Source organism: Sciurus vulgaris (assembly GCF_902686455.1).
Source record: "Sciurus vulgaris genome assembly, chromosome: 1".
In the NCBI taxonomy this organism is placed as follows: Eukaryota; Metazoa; Chordata; class Mammalia; order Rodentia; family Sciuridae; genus Sciurus; species Sciurus vulgaris.
This window is the reverse complement of record NC_136461.1, coordinates 118330809-118358731: the sequence shown is the minus strand read 5'-3', so window position 1 is coordinate 118358731 and position 27923 is coordinate 118330809. Positions and strand designations below refer to the sequence as shown.

The 27923-nt window shown below is 40.6% G+C and overlaps 1 protein-coding gene across 1 annotated transcript in view; it reads left to right on the top strand.

Moving 5' to 3' along the window:
- Positions 1-934: 934 nt before the first annotated feature.
- Positions 935-27923, top strand: part of LOC306643300 (Fc receptor-like protein 4) — a 32310-nt gene continuing 5321 nt past the window's right edge. Inside the window, exons 1-10 of the mRNA XM_079109358.1 lie at positions 935-1053; positions 2744-2764; positions 9367-9618; positions 10686-10937; positions 11224-11508; positions 12779-13066; positions 18258-18371; positions 19692-19719; positions 20618-20700; positions 20932-21000. Of these exons, the coding sequence (XP_078965484.1) occupies positions 1023-1053; positions 2744-2764; positions 9367-9618; positions 10686-10937; positions 11224-11508; positions 12779-13066; positions 18258-18371; positions 19692-19719; positions 20618-20700; positions 20932-21000 (1423 nt within the window). The 5' untranslated portion in view covers positions 935-1022. The remainder of the gene's footprint in view (positions 1054-2743; positions 2765-9366; positions 9619-10685; positions 10938-11223; positions 11509-12778; positions 13067-18257; positions 18372-19691; positions 19720-20617; positions 20701-20931; positions 21001-27923) is intronic.

Here is a 27923-nt window from a genome sequence, read left to right as displayed (position 1 = left end):
CCAAGGGACATTTATTCACAGGTTTGTAGGATGATGATGAAGGTAATGGACTGCCTTCCACCTTAGCCCATGCTAACTTCCAGTTCTAGAATGACATTCCTTCAACTTTCATATCACTTCCACTAGGAAGCCTCTCCTGATTCCCCACCCAAGTCATTTTCCCTCCTACCAGAGCATTTTCATTCAGTGTATAATTCCATATTGACTGTTTGTCTCCCCTACTAGAATGAAAAGCTTGTTGAGTCTTGATTTCCACTATGTTCCCAGCATCTGGTTCTATACCTAGAATACAGTTATATAATATATCTGCCAAGATATACAATATATCTGCCAAGATAGTCCTGTAGCAAATTTCAGATTTTAGGACCTTAAGTGAAAATACATAGTCATATTATATAAGAAGAGTGTGATGAGGATATAATTTCCTCTTTAGCTCATCTTACTCAGATCAAAGGTTGTGACTTCCCCTGGGACAGATGAGTCAGGATATATTTTCATATATGTTAGAGATTTGAGTTGTCTTGTGACTGAGAAATTCATCATGGGGTGGGTCCAGCAGAGGCAGTAGGGAACAGGGGAGGATATTTCTGACTGAATGGAATATTCTCCATCTCAGGGTGTTTCAGGTACATCCTTGGATTATGTGAATCTCAGGAGGACTTCAGTCTTGCCTGGTTTCTGGAGGCAGAGAGGATCAACCTTGATCTCCTGGAAAGACAGAAGCTAGAAAGTTTTGGAAATGTGACAGCTAAATTGGAGAAACTCTTCATACCATGATGTCAGAGCAACGCTTAAATATTTTCACTTTCTGGATTGTCTTACACTGTGTAACATGGTATTTTTAAGAAAGATTGCTCTACTTCCGTCTTTCACATCATTATGCAAACATCTCTATTCAGAGAAGTACTCCTGCACTCAATTCTGTGAGTAGACAGTGTAGACACACGCTGCTTTGACAGTCTGGGTTGACCTGTCTTGTCTCCTAAGATCTACTCCTTCTCCGGCTGCTGGGGCAGGACTCCATGCTGCTGTGGGCATCCTTGCTGATCTTTGGTAAGTAATGGAGAGGAGTCTGGCCTGAGCCTCAGGCCAAGCCAAAGGCCCCTCTTCTGGCTAGTGACTGTGGATTTTTTACTCCCTTTTCAGAAGAGCAGAATATGAACAAAGGAGAAGGTATTGATTTAATGGCATGAGGGAAATAAACAAAATTGATTTCCAAAAACGTGTTCCTCATCCACTTTTGCTTTCAGTTGCCTATGAAAAAGCCCTCTCCATTTTTGTTTTCATGTGAAAACAAACATACAAAAAATAACTAGATTCAGTTACCCCCCCACTAAATTGAGTTCATGAAAACCCAGATAAAAATACAATCTGAGATTCTAAGAACCATATATATTCTAATTGTGAGCTGAGACAATTGATGCTCTGCTGAGAATTGTAATTTCCTTCTCTGTATCCTAAGATCAAACCTACTGTGACTTTGCAAAGACCATGAGAAGAGAAAAAAAATGAAATGGTTTCCTTCAAATTCACCATCCCCTGCCCCTGCTTCTGTATTATTTGACAATATTTGTCCCCATGAGGCACTGAATTCCTAGTAGTTCACACTAGGGAATTTTAAAAGTCAGTCTGTGTACTTGTTAAGTGAATTTATCTTGCTCCAACTTGGATCCCCGGACTCTAACTTGGGGAAGATTTATAATTAGTGTGATATGTGCATCATGGGAACTCAGTAAATAGTGAACGGGTGAATATTCTCAGCATAGCATAGAGATGAGCACCTCAGAGAGTCGAGAGGCCTGGATATCTCAGCCTCTGCCCTCAAGAACTGACACTGATTAGAACATTGAAGTTCCAATGCCAGAACATTTGACTTGCCTATACAAGAGAAATATTACATACTGGATCATAGGATAATGGGTGATGATAACAATTGTTTCTTTCTAACTCCCATGTCCCAGACACCATTCTAAGAATATCCCATGTATTAATCTATTCAGTTCTGTAACAATCAATAGCCAAAACTGTTATAACTCAAATTTACAAATGAGGAAACGAAGGCACAGTAACTGTGGTCTCATGACTAAGATTCATGCAGCTAGAATTAGTGGTGGTGTCAGGATTCAAACCCATCATCTGACTTTGGACACTATGCATTTAACATTTACCCCATATTGTGTGTTTAATTATGAGCTTCAATAAGCTATGATAGTCAGTGTTCTGAGTCAAGAGAAGAGGGAGCTTGCTTCAGCCTAGAGACACCTGAGAAGGCTTCATGGAGGAGGTAAGGTTTCATTTAGACCCTAATGCATGGATGTGACTTGACTTGGTACTGAAGAAGAAGAACACTCCAGGCAAAACTATCACGGAGTCAAATTTCAGCAATAGCCCCATACATTTTTAAAAATAGGACATCAACCATTAATTGAGGACTTACTAATTTAATTCACTATAATAATACCATGAAGTCACTTTTATGGTCCTCATTTTTCAGAAGAGGAAACTGAGAGTTGAAAGTTTATGTGGTTTGCCCAGGGTTTACATGGCTAAAATTGAAACCAGGTTATCTGAGCCTATAACATGAGATTTGGGTCACCATGCTACTTGGCTCCTCTGAATAGGTGGAACTGCATGTATTTCTCTTCCTTTTGTTTGGAAATAGAATATAGCATGCAGGTTCTCAGGGAGAAATGGTTGGGGACACCTTACCTGTGTTGATACCTGGCTTTTTACTATTTTGCAGCTCCAGTCCATGGACAATTTGGTAAGTTCCCCTTTTCTTTTCTCTTTCATATCTCCAGATGTTCTAATAACTGTCCTCTATCTCTTGTAACAAAGACCACATTGTCTTCTTCATTTCTTCTCTGAGTGCTGCAGAGACATAAAAATATCAGTTGTTTCGGTGATTCTGATGCTAAGCATTAGAGTTTTTGGAAGTACCTTTCTCAGACCAAACTTGCCATTGTGTTGGATGAACATGGAAGACTGGGACACGTGTCACTGGAGTTCACAGTAGGAAGAGGCATCACCTCACCTGATGTGAGATTCTGGCCAAGCCTGATGTTGGAATGCGCAGAATTCTGAGAGGGAAAGACTTTTAAAAGTCATTATTACAAATTGGGAGACTGGAGCTCAGCTTTGCCCCTAACAATGTATGACCAATTCTCTGTAGACACTTTTTTCTAGAAATAGCTCAAATCGTGATGACTCTGAGCTCCCATCCATCCTGCTAGTCAGCAGGAAGTCCAGTCTGTCTTGTCTTTTCTTTCTCTCTTTCTTTCTTTCTCTTTCTTTCTTTCTTCCTTTCTTTTCTTTTCTTTTCTCTTTCTTTCCTTCCTCCCTCCCTCCCTCCCTCCTTCCTTCCTTCCTTCCTTCCTTCCTTCCTTCCTTCCTTCCTTCCTTCCTTCCTTCCTTCCTTCCTTCCTCTTTCATGCTGGGGATTGAACCCAGGGCCTTATGCATGCTAAACAAGTGCTCTACCACTGAGCTACAACCCAGCCCTTTCAAAAAAACAATTTTTTTTTTCCATTTTGAGACAGGGTCCAAGTTGCTGAGGCTGGCCTTGAACTGGCAATTCTCCTGCTTCAGCCTCCCAAGTCACTGGGATTATAGGTGCACACGGCTACACCCTGATAGAAAGTCCAGTGTTTTATAGGGAACTGTCTCACAGATGTTTGGCAACCACTGTGGAATTCCTTTCAAACACATCCTGCGAATTGCTGGTGGTTACCCTGTTTGAGTCAACAGAAACCACAGCCCCCGGGGTATACACTGTCTCCCTCTCAATGTCATGGACACAAACTATTTCCCTGCCAAAGTGAGATAGGATTGTAACTCAGCAAGACTTTGCTAATGTTTCTAGGATGAGGAAATGAAACAGAATGTCTTACATCAGTCACTTAGTGTGATTAATCTCAGAATTCAATGCCAAACCTCACAAAGGTCCTGACAAAGGGTCTCCTCCTGGTCACAGAGCCATTGCACACCAGATGGGCAGCTTACTTGAACCAAAGAAGAATCTAGTTGAACTTACCAAAGGAAGGAAGGTCTCCTTCCTTCCAGGAAAGTGCCTGCAGCCAGCCCAAGTCCCCATTCCCTTGCCCCAAGATCTTCCTAGGAACATAACTGGTGGGGATTTCTACTTTCTTCAGGAGAAGCACAACTCCATTCCCAATGAGCACACAGGGCATTCTGTCCAAATATTTAAGAGACAAAACGTTTAATCTTTCTTATTGGTGCGTAACAGTAGAATTCATGGTTATACACAATAGTAGAATTCATTATGGCATATTTTACATGCATTTTACATAATTTGATCAATTTCATTCCCTGGTACCTTTCCTTCAGAGAAAAATTTTTTTCTTTTTTTGGGGCGGGGGACCAGGGAGTGAGCCCAGGGGTAATTACCACTTGAGCCACATCCCCAGCTCTCTTTAATTTTCTTATTTTGAGACAGGGTCTTGCTGAGTTTCTTAGGGCCTTGCTAAGTTGCTGAGGCTGGCTTTGAACTCACTATCCTCCTGCCTCAACCTCCTGAGATTACAGGCGTGCACCACTGTGCCCGGATAAGAAAAAAAAAATTTTTGAAGTCTACAAAAACTCATGAATGTTTTACATTACCAAACAGAAACATTTAACCTCTTCATCTAAAACATGCATTCAAGTGACCTTACAGTTTTTTTCCCCATAATCAGAGAAAAGTTATTTTCTTTTCATTTGGATATTATTAAAAGACTCATTTGGGAACTCCTTCCAGAAAAAGTTAAGAACATTTAATATCTCGAGCTTTAAAAAAGCAATTGCTTTGAAGTCTTTAACTGTGGACAGTTCCCCCTTAACTGAGCATGAAAAGGTAACAAGACAAGAATCAATCTAAAGTGATTCCACTTAAAATTGTATAGTAAATAACAGCACCCCAAAATTGAGATTTTATTTTTGAAAAATAAAAAAACAATTATAATTTGTTTTATTTTCCACTTCACAGAAGTTGGATTATCATAGGTGATTTGTAGAACAAAGCATGAATCTACTATTGTTTTTTTTAAATGTGGCGTCTGTGAGAGCTCCAGACCTCCTGGCTGTGTTCAAGACAGGAAGGGGTATGGGGCAGCAGAGAAGGGAACTGAAGCTGTCAAAGAATTCCCAAGTGCTTCTGTCTTTCAACATAAAGGCAGACTTTCCCCCAGAACCTATTGCCTGGTGTACCTTAGCTTTATTACTCTGACATCTTTTCATCCAGACCTGGACGGTGTAGCTGGGAAGGCCAGTTGCTTTACTTTTTCAAACCCACTGATGGGCAGCAGTCTAGAGAGGGCATTAGGACTAACCTCCAGGAACCAGACTAGTGCTTTCTTTTTATTCATTTCCCCTTTTTCATTTTAACAGATCTTTCTTTATTTCACTCCTCAGTGCTGTCAGCCATCAGAATAGTGGTTCCATGTCACTTTTCCAACTTCATGAAATACTGCATCTTAGGCAGGATCTGAAATAGTAATCAAAAAATTTTCACTTGCACACCCATTGAAAGATTAGCTTACCAAACCACTTATCTTTAAGCAGGTCAGAGAATAATATTAAATTGAGAAGGATGTTTCTAATAATAATTTTCTTGTTAGCTTCACAATCTTAAAACTACAGGACTCAGAGCACTACAAATAAAATCTTCTCCCAACCCAGAAATCCTGGGAAAAACTTTATTATTTATTATTAATAAAGGAAAACACTTTATTATTGAATAAGTGTTAAATCAGAATGAAACGCACATCATAGACAAACCACTAAAAGATAGCAAAGACAGAAAGGAATTTTGTTCCTCTATTTTGGCAAGCAGATAATCCATACATACATGTTTTCAAGATAAAAAAATAATTGGTCTTCAAAAAAAAGAAATTGACATATAGTTTATCTTAACTATGATAACCAGGAGGCACATGTTAGCTGATTGACTTTTACTATAGAGAAACAAACTTCTCATATTTTTATAACAACTGATAGTTTTACGTGTTGGAGTCAGGTGAGCCCACCAGAGTTAGACTTAGTCTCCCACAGAAGCTGGAAGAAAAAGGTGCCATCTTCCCATATGCCATCTCCCCAAAACCAAAAAGGTAGCATGTCGTGTCCATGGCCCAGTTGGGTGAGGGCAGTGGGGTAGGCTGTGGAAAGGCCAAAGAAGGTACCCAGAGATGGCATATGAGACATAGGATTTATTGGGGAAGAGTTCAGTGACAGCTCATGAGGCTGAAGCAGGGGCATTGCAAGTGTGAGGCCAGCCTCAGCAAGTTAGTGAGATCCTGTCCCAAAGTGAAAAACAAAAAGGGCTGGGGACGTAATTCAGTGGTAAAGCACCTTGGGTTCAATCCCCAGTACCAGGGATGGAGACAGTGACTGCTCCAAGGGGAATTCATGGGTGACAGGCTGAACAGAGAGCCCCTCCATCAAGCAAGTGCCTCCTCTCCCTCTTACTGCTTTGCCCAGTGGTGACTGGCTCAGGAATGACGTGTACTCTTTCTACAAGGCACTCAGTTCCATAACTATCCCTACTCAGAGAGGGGTTTTATACATTAGGCTGCAGCAGCAGTGACATCTTCAGCATTAGTTTGCTTGTATGACCAGCATCTCAAGGAGCAACTTTCCCAGCATATATTCAAGAAAGTAGCTTTGGACAGATGGCACTAACTTTCCCTGGTTCCCAGTGTGCCTAAGAGAAAGCCAGGGTCCTCTAAAAACGTATGTATCTGTACTTTGCATCCCAAAGCAGCTATTGCTCCCTTGACTTGGCTGAGCTTTTAGAAAAAGGAAGGGAGCATTTGGGGATGGTATTTTACTGTCCCCCTGCCTTTTTTAGGGATAATAAATGGCACCCAGGACTTTCCTGAGGTTTCAGATTGGCCAGACTCTTGTTTAGTCAGTCATTATAAAGATTTATAAACATTCAAACGGGACAGGAAAAGAAATTCTAAAGAAAAGGGAGAGAAATCTCTTCCCTTGTTTTCCACAGGGAGCATTAGATTTTGTTTTTTTTAAACTTGTTTTTACCCTATATTCTCCAAATCTGTCCATCCATGTTTCAAAGATCTCAGGGTCCAGTTTCACACAAGGTCAATATTTTCTTGCCATCAGAGTGTCTTTGAGGTTTAGAGCGTTGAGAGTACCTATCTCCCTGCAGTCTTACCCTTTGTAGCTGTCTAGAAGTATTTCATACCTCACACAGCAGCCTGCTCCCTGTTCTCACACCTACTTCTCATTGATATTATTACTGGAGTCCTAGGCCAAAGGCCTGACTCGGAGGATCCAACAAATCAGGTTCAGCCACTCACCCCAAAAACAAATAGAAAAGGAAATGATACAAAGCACAAAGGAACTTTAATCAGTGTAGCTACACTGGGAAGAGAAGTGGTTCATCCCCTTAGCTCTGTCTTCAAGGGTGTGGGAAGCCATCGTTATCTAGCAGAAACAGACAAGGTTGAGACATGAGACACAGAGGCCTGGCTTCTAGGAACTGGCAGCCAGGATGGCAAGTATGTGATGCTGCATGGGAGTGGTTCCCTGTCTAGTTCTATGATAGTTTCCTTGAGAAAGTGGCTCCCCTAACTCCACCACATCCTTTCATCACAGAAGTCCCTCCCAGTCCGGGCCCCTTTACCTGTGTGACTATAAATGAAAGAGAGTTGGGCTACTCCATGTTGTTAGAGGCGGATCTATCACGTCCCCTCTCATTTAAAAAGAGTGCTGGCTCTTGTGTTTTTATTGATTAGATAAGTTTATGAGTAATTGATTGATTGATTTTTTGATTGATTTTTTTAGATGTTGGTAGACCTTTATTTTATTCATTTATTTATATGTGGTGCTGAGAACCGAACCCAGGGTCTCACACATGCTAGGCAAGCGCTCTACCACAGCCACAACCCCAGCCCCTAATTGATTGATTTATAGCCAATATTGTCCTCCGGCAGTTAACACTTTTCTCATCCATGTGGGATGTGGCAGAAACCCCCACACAAGGCACTGACAATGACTTTGAGGCTTTTCAAGAGGAAAATGAAGGCAGAGCTAGAAGGTTTGCAGTGCTACCAAACATGTGACTTTGATCAGGTGTGGTCTGTTTCAATATTATCTCATTATTTCAGGATTGGTCAGGTCTGACCCTGACAGGTTAAAAAAAAATTGCTGTTGCCTGTCAGGGTAGCTTCAACTCATCACAGTTACTTACTGTATCAGATCCCATTCCTGAAATCAAAGGTGACTTAGAGCAAAGGAAATAGATGTAAAATGGAGGTGAGGATGCCAAGTCCTTAATACTCCTTTTAGCCACCCATCAAACATTTGCAGGCAGAAGTGAAGAGTTTAAGTCCTTGTTACAATATGAGTAGAAATACAACTTGGACTTTTTGCATACCAGCATAAGTGATCTCCAAATTTCTGTATTTCTTCCATATGTAAGTCCAGTCCCAATATATGCCAATGCTGCATATAAGGGGAGGGGGACAATTATTTTTACTTCAGCCCATCTTAGGCTCCTTGGCTGAGGCTGATATTTAATTGGTAAAAGATTAATAGGAGAAAAATTAAGCTTTAATTACATAAGTACCCATGGGAGCTCACAAAGTCAAGTGTGGCTCAAGCAGGCAGCAGATAACTGAGGCTTATATATCATCTTAGGCTAAACAAAGTTAAAGGGGTTGGGGGTCGTGGAAAGGCAGAAACAAGTTATGGGAAGATGACCAGGAAAAGCATAGCAACAAGGGTTGTTTATTACAATTTGTTGTGCAGATCTAAGCCAACATTCCTCTACCGAGAAGGTCCAATAGAAGGAGATGCCTTTATGAAAGCAAATTTTCTTTAGGAAAAGAAAACATATGCCCTATTTTTAGAGTTTTCCTTATTTCTGGTAGTCCTCAATGGGCTTTTAGCTCAAAATAATTCATATGCCAAAGAAGCATATTTTGGGATGGCATATTCTGATACCCTTCATGCACACGCACACTCATCTTAGAGAGATCTCTGTAGTGTGAAGAGCCCTGGAGGGAGGTTCATGTGCTGGAGAAATGCAATGCTCAGTTATGTACCTGAGGACTTGGTCCACCTGAAAAGGTAAGAGGGTTTGTAAGCCTCCCATCATTGATCAATCATGAATGAATCCCACTAGAGTTGCCCTCTGAAAAGTCAGTCTGCTCCTGGAAACCTCTGAGCAGCCACTGCACCTGGGAGTAAGGTGAGCCCAGCTGGAAAACCTGCAACTTGGGGAAGCAGTAGTCCTCCCCAGCACCCAGGGGATTCTTCAAATCCTGGTTCTCCTGTCTATCCCACATGAACCTCTGTGACAGGGATTGCAAGGACCACCACTCAGATCATTTTTCTTCTTCTCAGCAATTGCACCCAAACCTGTGATTTCCCTCCATCCTCCATGGACCACAGTTTTTCAAGGAGAAACAGTGAATCTGACTTGCAATGGATTTCATTTCTGTGCACCAGAGAAAACAAAATGGTACAGTGGACACACCAATAGAAAAGAAAGAGAAACCCCAGGAAATATCTTGCAAGTCCATGAACCTGGAAGTTACAGATGCCAGGTCCAGGGCTCACTTCTGAGTAACCCTGTAATCTTGACCTTTTCTACAGGTGAGAAAAAGGTGAATTGCTTAAAATCTTAGCTCTCTGCAGTTTTTAAGAATTAGGGTCCTTCCTTCCTTTCTATCCCTCAACTTCAGCTACTTTCCGTTTCACATTCTTCCTCATTGTCTGCAAATGTTTTTCACTTGAAATTCGAGTTTAAATGCTTAATATCAATCAGCAAACATCCCCACACATTTACACATTTACACAGTCAAGAAAATGAGTTTTGCTTTAGTCAATACAAAAAGGAAACTGTCTGAGATGCTACCCTGTAGGACTTTGCAGCTTTGTAAGGGAGAAATCACACACATGAACACGCTAAGCACAAAGGAGAAAGTGAAAAGCGTCATAAAGAAAGTTAGAAATTTCCAACCTCTGGCCTTTCATCCCTGCCTGTTCTGGTATCTGTCCCTTCTTCATTTCTATTTTTATCTCTGACTTACAAATGCTCCTATCTCTTCCTGTGCAGTTTTACCTCATTTCAACATAATGTTCTGGATCCCATTCACAGGCATGGCTCTATAGGGGGAGGTATTCACCACAGTTATCTAAGACAGAATAGATACAGCTAATCTCAGATCACAACCTGAACAGCAGGAAAATTTCCATAGAGGACCACATTCACTATTAGTTGAACCTAGACTTATGCCTCTGAAAATAATTATTCTATATAGCATTCCCCAATGGACCACCATAATTCCTTGTATATGTCTCCAAATGCCACTTCTTTGATAGCATCTGCTCAGAGATTCAGTGAGCAGATTGGTGTTGATTTTTGCTATATTATATGATGTCAGGGATTTTGATCACACCTTCTTTGGCTTTTCTTCTCCATATTAAAATCCTTACATTTTGAATCTGTCCTTAAAGGATTGAATAAATGTGTTTAGAATTTGTTTAGGTGTTGTATCTGAAGCAGGTCTCACTGATTGGGAAAGAAACAAATAGACTTTGTTCAGGAGATTAAATTCTGGTGGAGGGAGAAAAAACAATAAAGGCTTTGTCATTGAAGGGACACAGAGAAAGAAGGTGGTGCCCTGAATGATGATATCTTTTCTCTGTATTTTTTCCAGGATTCTTAATCCTACAGGCTCCTTATTCTGTGTTTGAAGGAGACACTTTGGTTTTGAGATGCCAGAAAAGGGGAAAAGAGGAGTTGACCTACATGAAATACACTTGGAATGGAAAAGTCCTTATTTCTAACAAAACCTTGGATCTTTCTATCCCCAGAGCAACATTAAATAATAGTGGCACTTATCAATGCACTGGATTTCGGAATGAAATTTTGATACTTAGCTCAAATAGAATATATATTGGAATTCAAGGTAAATCCTTCATTTCATATAGATCCATTTAGTAATGTCAGGGTGGGCAAGTTGGGCATGTCAAGAGGGAATTTGTGTGGTATTGGAACTCCAAATACTGGAGAGGAGGCAGAAAAAATAAGAGTGATTGGACTTGAATAGACCTAGGAAAGAAAAATGTAAAAGACAGCTTGATACAATTATCTAGTTGTATGTCTGAAGTTTCCTGGGACTTAGAACCCAAGCCTGTTTCTCCCCAAGTGTTAAATACTCTCGTGCTCCTACTTGATTCACCTTTTCTCTCTAGAATTATTTCCACGTCCAAAGCTGAAAGTCACAGCCTCTAAGCCTACAGAGGGAAACTCTGTAAACCTGAGCTGTGAAACACAGCTTCCTCCAGAGCGATCAGACACCCCGCTTCATTTCATCTTCTTCAGAGATGATAAAATCATCCTGTCAGATTGGAGCAATTTCTCAGAGCTCCAGATCTCCACCATCTGGAGAGAAAACTCGGGATCGTACAGTTGTGGTGCTAAAACAGTGACAAGCAGCATCCAGAAATTCAGCTTTCCCCGGAAGATCCTGGTACAGAGTGAGTAGCACAGCTGGGGGCTGGGTAGAACTGGGGCGTCTCCCCACCTCTCTGGGCTCCTTCTGGACCTGTGGAGATAGAGACTATGGGAAAGAGAGTGGTTTTATCATTCTGATAGGGGCAGCAGGCTTAGATTAAGAAGTGAGGAACTGTAATAATAATAGGGAATTTCATTTCCACCTTTATTTCCCTAACAACTCAGTCTTCCTTTCAAACTCTTTTCATGTGGTGTGATACAGCTGATTGGTGGAGTTAGATTCAAGAACTGGGGTTTGGAAAAAAAAAGAAAAGAAAACAAGGTTCTCTGTTATTGAGTTGGCAGATCTAGCCTGCCAGAACTTGGGGCAAACTATTTAGAAGACAATTATCCACCTCTTCCTAGCCAATAGTAAAAACAATGTACTGCCTGTGATGTATGCAGCAGAGGAGCTGTATACATATAAAGATAAATACACTAAATACCATTTTGTCTATGTTTACAAGTAATTGGAATTGGACTTGTATTTCTGTAGAAGAATTAGCATGTGTAAGCCAGGATGAAAAGAGGGTCAGGATTTTGTTGTTGTTGTTGTTCTTTTGTTTGTTTCTAAGGCAGGGTCTTGCTAATTTTCCCAGGCTGGCCTTGAACTTGCAATCCTCCTATCTCAGCCTCTTGAGTTGCTGGGATTACAGGCATGTGCCACTGTGCTTGGTAATGAAAGAGCCAGTTTTATTAAACATTATAAGAAAAATGACTTACATTCTCAAAGAAATTTTCTTCTTAAGGGCCCCAAAACTTCTTCGTATGTTCTTTAAATTGTGGCCTATTTTTTCCTGATATTAAATAAAAATTGTCCATCAACCTAAACATATATATATATGTCAAAATTATATACATATGTATATCATTATACAATTATATATATGTATATCATCTTGTCTTAGGTACCAAAGCAGGACTTCTGGAAACAGGTGTGGTCCAGCTTAGGGCCATAACAACCACTATTGCTATTACCTATATCTCAAAAATATTCAGACCATCAGCTAGGTCAGACAAAACTCAAATGCTTCTCCAGGAATGGTCTCTTTTTCTCTCCTGGGACATTGTGTATTAGGACAGAAAAGTTAGCACATTTAGTGACATTTTAGATTCAAAATCCACAGTCCATTGATCACAACACTATTATCTGCTAAGAAGTACACCTTAAAGTCACATGAAAAGTGACTCTGTCTAACACCCAATCCTGCCTTCCCCATACCTAGCCCTCAGTTTCTGCTCCTGTTCACGCAGGGGTCCCTGTGTCTCAGGTCTCCTTGGAGACCCAGCCCCCAGGGGGCCAGGCGGTTGAGGGGGAGATGCTGGTCCTTGTCTGCTCCGTGGCTGAAGGCACAGGGGTCACCACATTCTCCTGGCACAGAGAAGACACAAAGGAGAGTCTGGGGAGGAAAACTCAGCGTTCCCAGAGAGCAGAGCTGGAGATCCCTGTTGTCAGGGGAAGCCATGGCGGGGGCTTCTACTGTACAGCCGACAACAGCTACGGCCCCATCCAGAGCCAGGTGGTGAACATCATTGTGACAGGTAAGTTTCAATCACCACTGACCTTATTTATTCTCAGCACACTTCCTCAAACTAGGAGTGGGCATAGCCAACATTAGCTTTGTGACTCTCTTTATCTGACTACTTTCTCCATCCTCCCCTGTGATAGACAATTTCTTCCATTAGAATGTTAACAAACCAAGCAGTTCAGTGTAAAGTATTACAGTGAGGTAATGCTGGCCAGGAGCCATTTTGCCTCTTGGAGGTGATTTTGTATGTCTGTTCTCTGATCCACTATGTGCTCATTTCAAAGAGTAGCCTTATCTCATTAGCAGCATTGTAGGGTGGGCACAGCTCTGTTGCCTAAGTGTCACCTGTACTTCTTTCAGTAAATGATTCATTGCACATCTGATCAGTGTCCTCGAGGTGGACAGAACCAAAGGCATAAGGCAGTCCTTTGCTTCGTCCTGTAGGCCTAAGGGATTCTCAGCTACACAATTATATGCAGGAAACTTAAGTACAGTGAGCAGACACAGAGCCCAGCTTTGTCCCCTGAGCAGACAAACCTTGCTTTGGAATCCTATAGTTCTGGTTCACACCCTCCTGTGTACCCAAGAAGCCACAGTGGATCAAGCCATCCTCTCAGTCAACATCTTGGCACTAAGGAACTGGTTTCCACTGAGCTTCAGTTCCTTCCCTACCTCGAGTTCAGTACCTCCTTAGGCATTCAATAAATCTTCCAGGGAGGAGCTACTGGAAAACTAGATTTCCTTGTTTTCCTTTGCAGCAAAACTCCTCAGAAGAGTTATCTCTACTCTCTCCCTTCACTTCTTCCATTTCTCTCAAACCCTCCCCTCTCAGACTTGCCCTACTCTACTTAAGTTACTCTGGTAACAGTCACTAATGACCTCCATGGTGCTGAGGCAGGGCAATGCTCGGCCTCCACTTTACTTGATCTTCCTCCAGCTCTTGACTCAATGGATCCCACCTTCTTGAAATACTGTCCTTAACTTCTGGGGCACAACTCTTTCCTTTTCATCAGACACATTTTTTTAGGTTTCTTTTCAGAGCCTCATCACATTTCCAACTTGTATATTCTGGAAACTCCTAAGCTCTGTCCTCAGACTCTCTGTGCCAAGCCTTCCATCATCTCACCCAGTGTCATGGCTTTAAATGCACTTATGACTTCCAGGTACTAAGGACTCCCAAACTCAGCCTACAGCTAGACCTTTCATCGAAACTCAAGACCCATACACCCAAGTACTTAAACCAAGCACATCACAATTCCAATTAGCCTCTCAAATTTAACTCAAAAAACAAACAAAAAAATTAACTCTGAAACCAAACTCTTGATTTTCACCCGAAACAACATCAGAGGGAACACTTACGTCAGATCACATTACTCTTCTGTTTAAAATCCTCCTCTGGCTTCCCATCTCTTTCAGAATGAGAACCAACATTCTCAAAGACACACCAGGCCCTGCAGAGCTAACCTTCCTGTCACTTTGACTGCATCTCCCAACTCTCTCCCATCTCCTTCACTCTGGCCACCCTGACCCTCTGTTTCTTCCTTAAATTTCCCAGGAACACTCTCCCCTCAGGCCATTCGCATTGCTCTTCTTTGATATCCAGGGCTCTACCCTTACTCTTCTCAACGAGTCCCTCCCCAACCATGCTTTACAACATGGCAGCCCTTCACCTCAGCAGTCCCTTCCCCAGTCCTGCTTGAGTCACCCTCCACAACACTCATCACCAACTATCATGCCATGCGCACCCTTGTTCCTTGGTTGTCTTCTTCACTCCTCTTATGTTAGCCTCCTGACAGTGGGTTCGTGTTCTGACCACTATTGTATCCCACATGCCTGGAACAGTGCTTGGCTCAACTCAGTCATTCAATAAATACTTGTGGAATGAATGAATTTTTCATATATCATCTCTGTTTATTGTAGTAAGAGTCTTAGAAAACAAAAACCTTATTATCTACATTCTACAAAAAGGGAAAGTGAAGCTTAGAGAGGTTTTGTTATGTGCATGTAGTCACAGAGTTTATACATGGCAGCCCAGATTTGAACCTCTGAGACAGACAGCAATGCCAAAGTTCTCCAAAAGCCATGCTGTCAAGTACCTACACTGTCAACCATGCTAAATAAGCAGGGAACTGTACTATTTATATAAGCAGTCAGCTCTGGTAGACAGAGCCATGAACCTGAACAGCTTAGACTGTGGCTCTGGGAAAGGGTGACTATGCTAATAGCCCAGTTGCTGCTCAATTTTCTCTTCAACTCCCTTGAGGCAAGTCCTGTGATCAAGTGGGGGCCCTCTCAGGTCAGGGGACTGATGTTCTCCCAGAACTAGGTGCCACAGAAGGAGTTGCATCTCGGTCTTAGAACAACTTCAGGACCTGAAACATTGGGTGTAATTCCTGGCAGAAAAGGACTAAGACTGAGTGGATGGCATTTCAAGAATCAGTTTCGGGGAAGAGAAGAGGGGTTAGGAAAGCCAAAAGCCACCAGAGCATACCTAAAGACTCCCGAAATCCAGAGTGACTCTGAAGGTAGGAGGTGTTGCTTCTCCAGAAAGTCTCCTGTACTGACAAGTTTACCCAGGGAGCTGAGGTAATAATCCTGGAGGAGAGCAGTAGTAAATCTATTGGTGATTGACACTCAAGTGTAAAATTACTCTCCTTGCTTTGGGGAGGGTTAAGGTAATGGAATGGATTAGGCTTCTCTGATCCAGGGAGTGAGCCAGTTACTTCACACATGTAATTTCATTTTCCTCTCACAGCCTCCCTGCAGTTCTGGGCTTGACAGTTTTTTCATATACTAGGGAAACATCATCTCAGAGAGTTAGACAGATGGCAAGAATGCAGTTGATGTTTGATGAAGTGAGATTTCCTTCTAAATCTTTCACATTTATGGACTTAATGCAAAATCTCTCTGCTTAGAAATAGAATTTATAGCAGGAAAAAAATTCTGCAGTAGGCCTAAGATGGGTTGTCTGGGGCAGCTCAGGTCACCATAATAAAATTCCACACTGAGACCAGGGTTGTAGCTCAGTGGTAGAGCAATTGTCTAACATGCTTGAGGCCCTGGGTTCAGTTCCTAGCACTACAAGGGGAAAAACACCTCATCATTTAAAACAATTCCATAGACTTACTGGCTTAAACAACAGAAATTTATTTTCTCAATGATTTATTGGCTGGAAGTTTGAAATCAGGGCATCAATAGGGTTGGGTTCTGTGAGGGTTCTATTTCTGATTTGCAAATGGCTGCCTTCTTGCTGTATCCTCACATGGCAAAGAGAAAGACAAAGACAAGAGCAAGCTTTCTAATGTCTCTTCTTAGAAAGGTATTAATTCATCATGAGGCTCCCCACCCTCATGGCTTCATTTGAAGTTAATTACCTTCCAAAGGCCAGTGTTCAAATACCACCACCTTGGGGTTAGAGCTTCAACATATGAATTTTGAGGGGACTTACTGCAAGGGTTGAGGTTGACTGCTATGGTGCTATATGGAAGCAGGCTTAACCTGTGGGGTTAAGAGCTAATACTTAGGTAGATAGAACACTTACATTGTAGGCACTGTTTGTTCAAAGTGTGGAACACATATTAGCTCACTTAATCTACCAACAATAGTGCATAGATGCTATGGTCCCTGTTTTAGTCAGCTTTTTCGCTGTTGTGACTTGAAGACTCAACCAGAAGAATAGTACAGGAAAATTTTATTTGAGAGCTCATGGTTTCAGAGGTCTTAGTCCATAGAAGGCCAGCTCCTTCCTTGGGGCTGGAGGTGAGGCTGAATATCATGGCCGAAGAGTGTGGCGGAGGGAAGCAGCTCACATCATCAGGAAGCAGAGAGAGTCCACTCATCATATACAAATATACACCCAAAGCCATGCCCCAATCCCCTCCTCCTCCAGCCATACCCTACCACTTCATTTACCACTCAGTCAATCCCTATAAGGGAATTAAATCACTGACTGAGTTAACGTTCTTACAACCCAATCATTTTTCCTCTGAACCTTCTTGCATTGTCTCACAGTGAGCTTTGCGGGGACATCTCACATCCAAATCATAACAGTCCCCATTTTACAAATGAGAAAACTGAAGTACAGGAAGATTAAATTATTTTCCCTAGCCTCACAGCTAGTAAGTGGAAAAGGTGAAATCCTAACTCCATGATCTGGTTTTAGAATCCTGGGCCTTTCTAAGACAAATTTCAATTCCTTCCTCAAGAGTACCATTTCTTCTAGGTTGTTGGGTTATCAGAAAGGAGGGATAATTTGCTTTCTACCCATTAAACCTGAAATCCCAGGCCTGATTCTGATTTTGCTCAGGTAGATGCCCTAATAGGCAATGGGGAAAGATTCAATACGGGACACAGTGGCCAGTCGGCTCTGCCCCCGGATTTCTTTCTCCTACTCTCCAACCATCTGGTTCAACTGTTGTGATAAGGATGCTGCCCCCTGAACACTTCTTATAGATGAAACCACTCTTAGATCAAAGGGCAGTTTGTTAGATTTGTCAGGATGGGAAAAATAGAGACAGAAATTTCTCCTGCTGGCCAATGGCCATTTTGTTTCAAGAATCGTAGCTCAAATAATTGGAAATTACTGTTAGCATTTTTATTGTTCTAACATTAGGGTGTTCTCTGTTTAAATCTGAGACACTTATCATGTCTGAATTTGGCTTACCTGGGGACCTAGGATCTGTGTAAAAAGCACCACTGCTACCCCACACTTTGTCTTTCCATCCTGCTTTTGCTTTCTAGCCCTTATAAAATTGTTTCTTGTCTGTCTCCCCTCAGTAGATCATAAACTCCAAGAAGACAGGGTCTTTGCGATCATATTCTGCTGTATGTTCAAGGTTTAGATCTGTGCCTGGCACCTGCTGGGCATGTTTGTTAGGTGATGGAAGAACTGAATGAAATCTCTCTTGCTGTAGATGACAAGTTAGGCAAAAGAGCCATATGGAAAATCAGAAACACCAACAACTAACTTTGTTGTATGTATATTTCCCATATTTTCTGTGTCACTCCATCCTGGGCCACACGCGGTGAGTTCTTCTGGCCTTACCTTGGCCCATAATTTCTTTTCTACCGTTCCCCCCCCCCATAATTTCTTGTGCCTCTTCCCCTCCCAGCCAAGTTAAGGAAAAGTTCCAGGATTGGAATGCATGGCCATTCCAAGCCCTGAGCCTCTCCTGCTGGGGCTCACATGGGCTCTTTTCCCTTAGTGACTGCCCACAACAGGAATGCCCTCATCGCTGGAGGAGCCACTGGGGGACTGCTCAGCATTCTTCTCCTGCTTGGGACCCTGCTGTTTTTCTACTGGCACTGGAGGAGATCAGGTTTGTGTTCTTCTCTGGTCTTTGCTAGGGTTCCTTCCTGTCCCTGCCTCAGACACCTCAGCTTTGGTCAGCCTAACTACCAAGCCACTCCCAAGGTCTCCTCTAGGGCAGTTCCCCAAACAGATCAGTGCGTGACAGCTGCTTAGACCTAGTCTATTCTACTAAGTCTCAAGTGGAAGGAAGGACAAAGAGAATCTTTAATGAATAAAGTTTCAAAAACTGTCTTAACAGTTTTTGAGGGCAGTTTCTTTGGTTCATACAGATAGTCCAACTAGATCATTCAGACTGACCCAAATCTACTATAAATGGATATTCGAACTAAACTGATGAGCTATGAAGAAATGACAGAAAATAGAAGCTGGCAGGTTTCTACTCCGAGGCTTCCTTGGCCATCTTGGCTTGAACCTGCCATTTTGTGCTCCAGTGACCTTGCTCTCCACTGGTCCGCCTCCCCTACGTGGGAGAAGGCCTCCCCCACGTGGGAGAAGGCCTCCCCCAGGCACTTCTACCATGTGCTTCCAAAGCCCTCTGGCTCAAGACCAGGTCAAGTAAGTTTTAGATGGCAGAAAACATGGGATAAAAGACAGGTACAGAGCTGGGCACAATGGCTCGTGCCTGTAATCCCAGAGACTCGGGAGGCATCACAAGTTCAAAGTCAGCCTCAGGGATTTAGCAAATTCCTAGCACTTAGTGAGACCCTGTCTCAAAATAAAAAAATAAAAAGAGCTGGGGATGTAGCTCAGTGGTAAAGCCTCCTGGGTTCAATCCACAGTACAAAAAAAAAAAAAAAGACAAAGAAACATTTTTGGGGTCTAGAAAATTACCCACATCCTACAACTCTTTCTCTTAATTCAATTCAATTTTGCTGTCCAGATCCTTGGGAGAACTTCCACATACCATGTTTTGAGCTGGATGTGGGGAGCTTTGGACCTCTGACAAGTGTTAACATGCTTGAGTCAGAGCCTCAGTTTCCTCTGGACATAGCCACTGGTGTTGCTTGAAGTCTACTCACAGTCACTATTTTACAAGAGTGATGATTTGTTTATATTTAATATTTCTTGAGCTGTACTAACACAACCTTGAATCCTACTAAAGTCTCATATGATTGCATATGTAAACCCAGGAATGTGTAGCACTGGCCCCAGTAAGTTATATGCTTTGTTCCATCCCTTTTCACAATATGTTAATAAGAATCAGGACTCAGCCAGTGTTTGAATGGTGTCTCTTTCTGGAGGACCTCTCTTTAGGTGACTCATGTATGTAAAGTCTGAGAAAGAGCTCCCTCTGCTGACGTGAGTGTGCCTTTGCTTTATTTTGCAGGAGATGGTTTCTGGACAGCTGAAGCCAGGTGAGACCTTAACTTCTGCAAGTGCCTTTTTTGCTTCCCAAATACACAATATGCAAAACCATGGGGTTGAAAAATTAGGTCAAGTTATTTTTCTTGGACTCTGTGGCTAAATTCTTCCATTTTCATATTCCTTGAATCAGTCAAAAATGTGCTTCCTAAAGCTATTCTGTCAGTTAAAAATTACAAGTATAGCAAAAAAATAGCTTTTGCATATGTTCGGATTGATTTCTTATTTGAAATTAATGCACTCATCTTAAAGGATGATACCAAAGATTATATATTTTCTTAGGTTGGCACAAAATATTTCTGTACAAATAGCTCTAGAGTTAGTGTATTATTAAATATGTGTACGATAGTTAGATTCTAGATTTTCTACAAATGTTCTAGATTTTCCATCGAGACTTATATTTTTAATACTCTTATTTTCCTCCCAGATATGCAAATATATTAATTAGACTTTGTGTTCTTAACTTCAGTTTGGAAAATATGATCCTCTTCTATGTCAGTATTTCAGTCTTAGGTTATTCCCAGGAACTGGAGCTTGGATCATATCTAATTCCTTCTTGAATTTCCCAGACATAACAATGTGAAGACATTTAGTTACTACTTCCTGATGAGAAGGCCAGTTTTTATCCATTCTGTCTATGAGACAATTATTGTTAGTATGATGTCAAAGACTTTGATCTTGTCCCAGGGTAGACTTCCCTTACCAAAGCTCTCTGGTTTCTTTCAAAAGAACAATCCAGCTTAATATAGACATGTGGAAGCTTCAATTAAAGCTTCAGCTATTGACTGCTAACTTCTCTCCAACCCAATTTTTCCACAACCTCCACCTAAACGTCTCACCCTCAAGCATGTTGGAATGCTCCAAGGATTATCATGTGTTTTTGTCTCATAGGAGCCCTCCCACCCCGGACATGGGAGAGCCTTTTCCTTCCATCTCCTCTGCCCAGATGGAACCACAGATCTCCTGTGACAATGGTGAGGTTTCCCCTTATAAGAAACTGCTCCTGGACTCTGCCAGGGAAAGAGAAATTGCTCTGAGCCCCTGGAAAATGTCACTCATCTCCCTACAGTACTCTGGAGTCAGATATGCCCAATGAATAATCACTTCATTGTGTGACCAAGGAGAGTGGAGGGGATGCTTGGGAAGAGGCATCTGCAGAACATAACAGACAGAGACAGGCTAGCAAAGTTGTCTTTTCTTTCTAGTGCACCCCAAAGAAGGAGACTTGGTATATGCTGAGATTCAGACTATTCCGCAGGGAGAAGAAGGAGAAGGTATGTTTTGGGGAAAAGATTATGGCTGCAAAATGTACTAATTCATTCAGCAAATATTTATCTCTCATGTGCTAGGTGCTATTATAAGTGTGGAGAGTTGATCAGCAAACAAGGTGGACACAGATCCCTACACTGTGTTGCTTAGATTCTAAAGAGAGAAGATAGATATGACAATACATTCTGTATCTTTGCTGATGATCAGAACAAAAATTAAGTATCCTTCTGATAAATATTATGATCTCAATGGTTTGTGTACTAAGGTTGCCTTTAGGTCTGAATGAATGAATATTTGCAACATACCTACTACTATGGTAGGCATTGCACTGAGAACATTTATATATAAAACATCAAATACAAATTTACAATGGAGATATGTCCTGATGCACTTATTGTAAATGGAGAATATTTTAAGTTGAAAGCATATTTAATTCTGCCCTATCAAACATCAAGCTTAGCAGTCATTCTATGGTGTACCCATTGTTTACTCTCCTGCTTTCATGACTGAATAGGGGCTGTGGCTTCCTGTCACTGTCTAGCATCACAAGATCATCTCATGGGGGATATAACTAGTTCAGTGGTAGAGCACTTGCCTAGCATGCATGAGGCCCTGGGTTCAATCCCCATTATTGACAAAGGAGTATCATACCACATATCACTAGCCCAGGAAAAGGACAAAATTTTAAATCTGATGTATGGTTTCTTCTGTGATTTTTGCATCATTGTAAGGTCAAATGATTTTAAGTAGGAGTCAGTGTCTGTCCCTCTACCCAGGCCCTGGTCTCCACAGATGATGATAGATAGAAGATAGTTTTTTACTGGATGCTGAAAAATGGGAATTTTACATTAATTATTCCTTAATTACTGTTGAATTTGGGATTTTGTTCTGGACCAAGTTAAGTTACTTGGTGTGATTGGATCCTTTTAAGGCTTGCTTTTAAGCTTTATTATGGCGGATGCCAAACAACCTTATAGAAGGTTAATCTATCCCTAATACTAAAACAACATTTCTGAGGATTCTGCCACGGTTGCTCCATGTATCACAAGATCTACACTAGCATCTGGTATTATTTTGCCTGTTCCTTTTTAACTATTTTTACCCCACCCAAGATAGTTTCCTTGCTCATATGCACTATTAATATTCAGTCAAAGACTTGAGGCTACATACCTGTCTGGAGATCTCTGGAGCTTTCAATCTGCATTGCTGCTCTCTGATACTCTGTCCTGTAAATTCTAGCTACAGAGTTGTTAAGGACTATTAGTCTCTGCCACTTGAAGTCAGAGCCAGTCTGTTAGGGCTCTCCAACCTGTGGTACAGAGTAGAAACTGCCTCCAAGTGGCAAGACCAGGCAACTGCAGGACTCAGCTGTCCACTTGCTTTCTGTTATGTCTCCCAGTCCTGTACTGCCCATTATCAAATGCCTGAAAACCATTGCATTATCTGGTTTTTGTTTCTTTTTTTCTGATGGTTTAAAATGGAAAAATAAACATAGTCTTGTTAGTCCCTTTTGGCCAAAATGAACAGTCCTACTTCATTTTCTCGAATCTTATTCAGATCCCATTTCAAGACCCTCTAATGAGTGGAGATCTGCTGTTAGGAAGACATGACTGTGGCCTGTTGCAACCTACAGTCCACTGTGGCTTTCTCAGGTAGAAGTTTTTATTTTTTCCAAATAAGGGAAATCACTTCACAGTTTCTAAGAGGAATCTCTGAAGGCTCCTTCACCAGACTGGAGGCTTATAAAATATCAAAACCCCTTTCCCTAAACACACACACACACACACACACACACACACACACACACACACACACACTAACACTCCCGATAAAATTTCTGGGTAGAAACTCATTGCACAGAAACTGATCTCTCCTTCTGAAGAAATCTGTTCAACAAATTGTTTTCTCTCCATACTTCCTTGATTTGATTAACACAGGCTCTTAGAGTCAAAGAAACAAACAATATTTTTTATAAATCTAAATATGGCATCTCACCTGGGAATTTAAAATCTCAATTATCTTTATGCCGAGTGGGAATTTCATTTGTAACCTAATGTTTTTTTTTTTTTTTTGAGTTGACTTTTTTTTAATTAAAAATCATAAATTTACATAGGGTAATGTTGCTTGATTCATTCTGTTATTTTTTTCCCTTCCCCCCCACCCCTCCCACCCCTCTTTTCCCTCTATACAGTCCTTCCTTCCTCCATTCTTACCACCCTCCTTATCCCTAACCCTAGACCTAACCCTAACCCTAACGCTAGCCCCTCCTACCCCCCATTATATGTCCTCATCCGCTTATCAGCGACATCATTCGCCCTTTAGTTTTTTGAGATCGGCTTATCTCACTTAGCATGATATTCTCCAATTTCATCCATTTGCCTGCAAATGCCATAATTTTATCATTCTTCATGGCAGAGTAATATTCCATTGTATATATATGCCACAGTTTCTTTATCCATTCATCAACTGAAGGACATCTAGGTTGGTTCCACAATCTGGCTATGGTGAATTGAGCAGCTATGAACATTGATGTGGCTGTATCTCTGTAGTATGCTGATTTTAAGTCCTTTGGGTATAGGCCAAGGAGTGGGATAGCTGGGTCAAATGGTGGTTCCATTGCAAGCTTTCTGAGGAATCTCCATACTGCTTTCCAGAGTGGCTGCACTAATTTGCAACCCCACCAGCAATGTATGAGTGTACCTTTTTCCCCACATCTCGCCAACACCTATTGCTACTTCTGTTCTTGATAATCGCCATTCTAATTGGGGTGAGATGAAATATTAGGGTAGTTTTGATTTGCATTTCTCTTATTACTAGAGATGTTGAACATTTTTTCATATATCTGTTGATTGCTTGTACACCATCTTCTGTGAAGTGTCTGTTCATTTCCTTAGCCCATTTGTTGATTGGATTATTTGTATTCTTGGTGTAGAGTTTTTTGAGTTCTTTATAGATTCTGGAAATTAGCACTCTATCTGAAGTATGAGTGGCAAAGATATTCTCCCACTCTGTAGGCTCTCTCTTCACATTACTGATAGTTTCCTTTGCTGAGAGAAAGTTTTTTAGTTTGAATCTATCCCAGTTATTGATTCTTGTTTTTTATTTCTTGTGCTATGGGAGTCCTGTTAAGGAAGTCTGATCCTAGACCAACAAGGTGAAGATTTGGACCTACTTTTTCTTCTATAATCTGCAGGGTCTCTGGTCTGATTCCAAGGTCCTTGATCCATTTTGAGTGAGGTTTGTGCAGGGTGAGAAATAGGGGTTTAATTTCATTCTGTTGCATATGGTTTTCCAGTTTTCCCAGCACCATTTGTTGAAGAGGCTATCTTTTCTCCATTGCCTATTTTTGGCACCTTTGTCTAGTATGAGAAAATTGTATTTATTTGGGTTTGTGTCCATGTCCTCTATTCTGTACCATTGATCTACCTGTCTATTTTGGTACCAATACCATGCCGTTTTTGCTACTATTGCTTTGTAGTAGAGTTGAAGATCTGGTATTGCGATACCCCCTGCTTCCCTCTTTCTACTGAGGATTGCTTTAGCTATTCTGGGTTTCTTATTCTTCCAGATGAATTTCATAATTGCTTGCTCTATTTCTGTAAGGTACATCATTGGGATTTTTAATTGGAATTGCATTGAATTTGTATAGCACTTTTGGTAGTATGGCCATTTTGACAATATTAATTCTGCCTATCCAAGAACATGGGAGATCTTTCCATCTTCTAAGGTGTTCTTTAATTTCTCTCTTTAGTGTTCTGTAGTTCTCATTGTAGAGGTCCTTCACCTCTTTTGTGAGATTGATTCCCAAGTATTTTATTTTTTTCGAGGCTATTGGGAATGGGGTAGTTTTCCTAATTTCTCTTTCTGAAGATTCATCACTTATGTATAAAAATGCGTTGGATTTATGGGCATTGATCTTGTAACCTGCTACTTTACTGAATTCACTTATGAGTTCTAAGAGTTTTCTGGTGGAATTTCCAGGTTCCTCTAAATATATAATCATGTCATCAGCGAACAGGGATAGTTTGAGTTCTCTTTTCCAATTCGTATCCCTTTAATTTCTTTGGTTTGTCTAATTGCTCTGGCCAGAGTCTCAAGAACGATGTTGAATAGAAGTGGTGAAAGAGGGCATCCCTGCCTTGTTCCAGTTTTTAGGGGGAATGCTTTCAGTTTTTCACCATTTAGAATGATATTAGCCATGGGCTTAGCATAAATGGCCTTTACAATGTTAAGGAATGTTCCCACTATCCCTATTTTTTCTAGTGTTTTGAGCATGAAGGGGTGCTGTATTTTATCAAATGCTTTTTCTGCATCTATTGAAATAATCATGTGATTCTTGACTTTAAGTCTATTAATATGGTGAATTACGTTTATTGATTTCCTGATGTTGAACCAACCTTGCATCCCTGGATGAAGCCCACTTGATCATGGTGCACTATCTTTTTAATATGTTTTTGTATGCGATTTGCTAAAATTTTGTTGAGAATTTTTGCGTCGATGTTCATTAAGGATATTGGTCTGAAATTTTCTTTCCTTGATGAGTGTCTGGTTTAGGTATCAGTGTGATATTGGCTTCATAGAATGAGTTTGGGAGGGTTCCCTCCTCTTCTATTTTATGGAATACTTTGAGAAGTATTGGAATGAGCTCCTCTTTAAAGGTTTTGTAGAACTCAGCTGAGAACCCATCTGGTCCCGGACTTTTCTTTGTTGGTAGGCTTTTGATGACTTCTTCTATTTCAGTACTTGAAATTGGTCTATTTAAATGTTTATGTCCTCCTCGTTCAGTTTAGGCAATTCATATGTCTCTAGAAACCTGTTGATGTCTTCGAAATTTTCTATTTTGTTGGAGTATAGATTTTCAAAATAGCTTCTAATTATGTTTTGTATTTCAATCCTGTCTGTTGTGATATTTCCTTGTTCATTCCAAATTTTAGTGATTTGGGTTTTCTCTCATCTTCTCTTTGTTAGTGTGGCTAAAGGTTTATTCAATTTTGTTTATTTTTTCGAAGAACCAACTATTTATTTTGTCAATTTTTTGTATTGTTTCTTTTGTTTCAATTTCATTGATTTCAGCTCTGAGTTTAACTATTTCCTGTTTTCTACTACTTTTGGTGCTGTTTTGTTCTTCTTTTTCTAGGGCTTTGAGCTGTAGTGTTAGGTTGTTTATTTGTTGAGTTTTACTTCTTTTATTAAATGCGCTCCATGAAATAAATTTCCCTCTAAGTACTGCTTTCATAGTGTCCCAGAGATTTTGATATGATGTTTCTTTGTTCTCATTTACCTCTAAGAATTTTTAAATTTCCTTCCTAATATCTTCTGTTATCCATTCATCATATAATAGCATATTGTTTAATCTCCAGATGTTGGAATAGTTTCTGTGTTTTACTCTTTCATTTATTTCTAACTTCAATCCATTATGATCTGATAGAATACATGGTAGTGTCTCTATCTTCTTGTATTTGCTAACATTAGCTTTGTGGCATAATATATGGTCTATTTTGGAGAAGGATCCATGTGCTGCTGAGAAGAAAGTGTATTCGCTCTTGGTTGGATGGTATATTCTATAAATGTCCGTTAAGTCTAAATTATTGATTGTGTTATTGAGATCTATGGTTTCTTTGTTCAATTTTTGTCTGGAAGATCTGTCCAGTGGTGAGAGAGGCGTGTTAAAATCACCTAGTATTATTGTGTTATGGTCTATTTGGTTTTCTGAAATTGAGAAGGATTGTTTGACATACATGGATGAGCCACTGTTTGGGGCATAGATGTTTATGATTGTATATCTTGCTGATTATGCTTCCCTTAAGCAGTATGAAATGACCTTCTTTATCCCTTCTGACTAACTTTGGCTTAAAGTCCACATTATCGGAAATGAGGAGGATACTCCAGCTTTTTGCTGAGTCCATGCGCATGGTATGTTTTTCCCCATCCTTTCACCTTTAGTCTATGGGTATCTTTTTCTATGAGGTGAGTCTCTTGCAGGCAACATATTGTTGGATCTTTCTTTTTAATCCAATCTGCCAGTCAATGTCTTTTGATTGATGAGTTCAGGCCATTAACATTCAGGGTTATTATTGAGATATGAATTTGTATTCCCAGTCATTTGACTCATTTTTGTTTCTTGACATGACCTGGTTTCTCCTTTATTTGGCTATTCCCTTAGGCCAGTTCCTCCCGTTGCTGATTTGCATTGTTGTTTTTCATCTCTTCCTCACGGAATATTCTGCTAAGTATGTTCTGTAAATGCCAGCTTTCTTTTGTAAATTCCTCCAGCTTTGTTAATCATGGAAGGATCCTATTTCATCATCAAATCTGAAAGTAAGTTTTGCTGGGTATAAGATTCTTGGTTGGCATCCGTTTTCTTTCAGGGCTTTCAGGGTAAATGTTGTTCCTGGCCCTTCTAGCTTTTAGGGTCTGGATGAAAAATCTGCTGATATTCTTATTGGTTTCCCCCTGAATGTAATTTGATTCTTTTCTCTCACGGCCTTTAAAATTCTGTCTTTATTTTGTATGTTAGGTATTTTCATAATAATGTGCTTGGTGTGGGTCTGTTGCAATTTTGTATATTTGGAGTCCTATAAGCCTCTTGTACTTGGTTTTCCATTTCATTCTTCAGATTTGGAAATTTCCTGATATTATTTCATTGAATAGATTGTTCATGCTTTTGGTTTGTTTCTCTAAGCCTTCCTCAATCCCAATAATTCTTAAATTTGTCCTTTTCATGATATCCCATAATTCTTGTAGATTCTGTTCATGATTTCTTACCATCTTTTCTGTTTGGTCAACTTTGTTTTCGATTAAATATTTTGTCTTCAATATCTGAGGTTCTGTCTTCCAGGTGTTCTATCCTATTGGTTATGCTTTCTATGGAGTTTTTAACTTGGTTTATTGTTTCCTTCATTTCAAGGATTTCTGTTTGGTTTTTTTT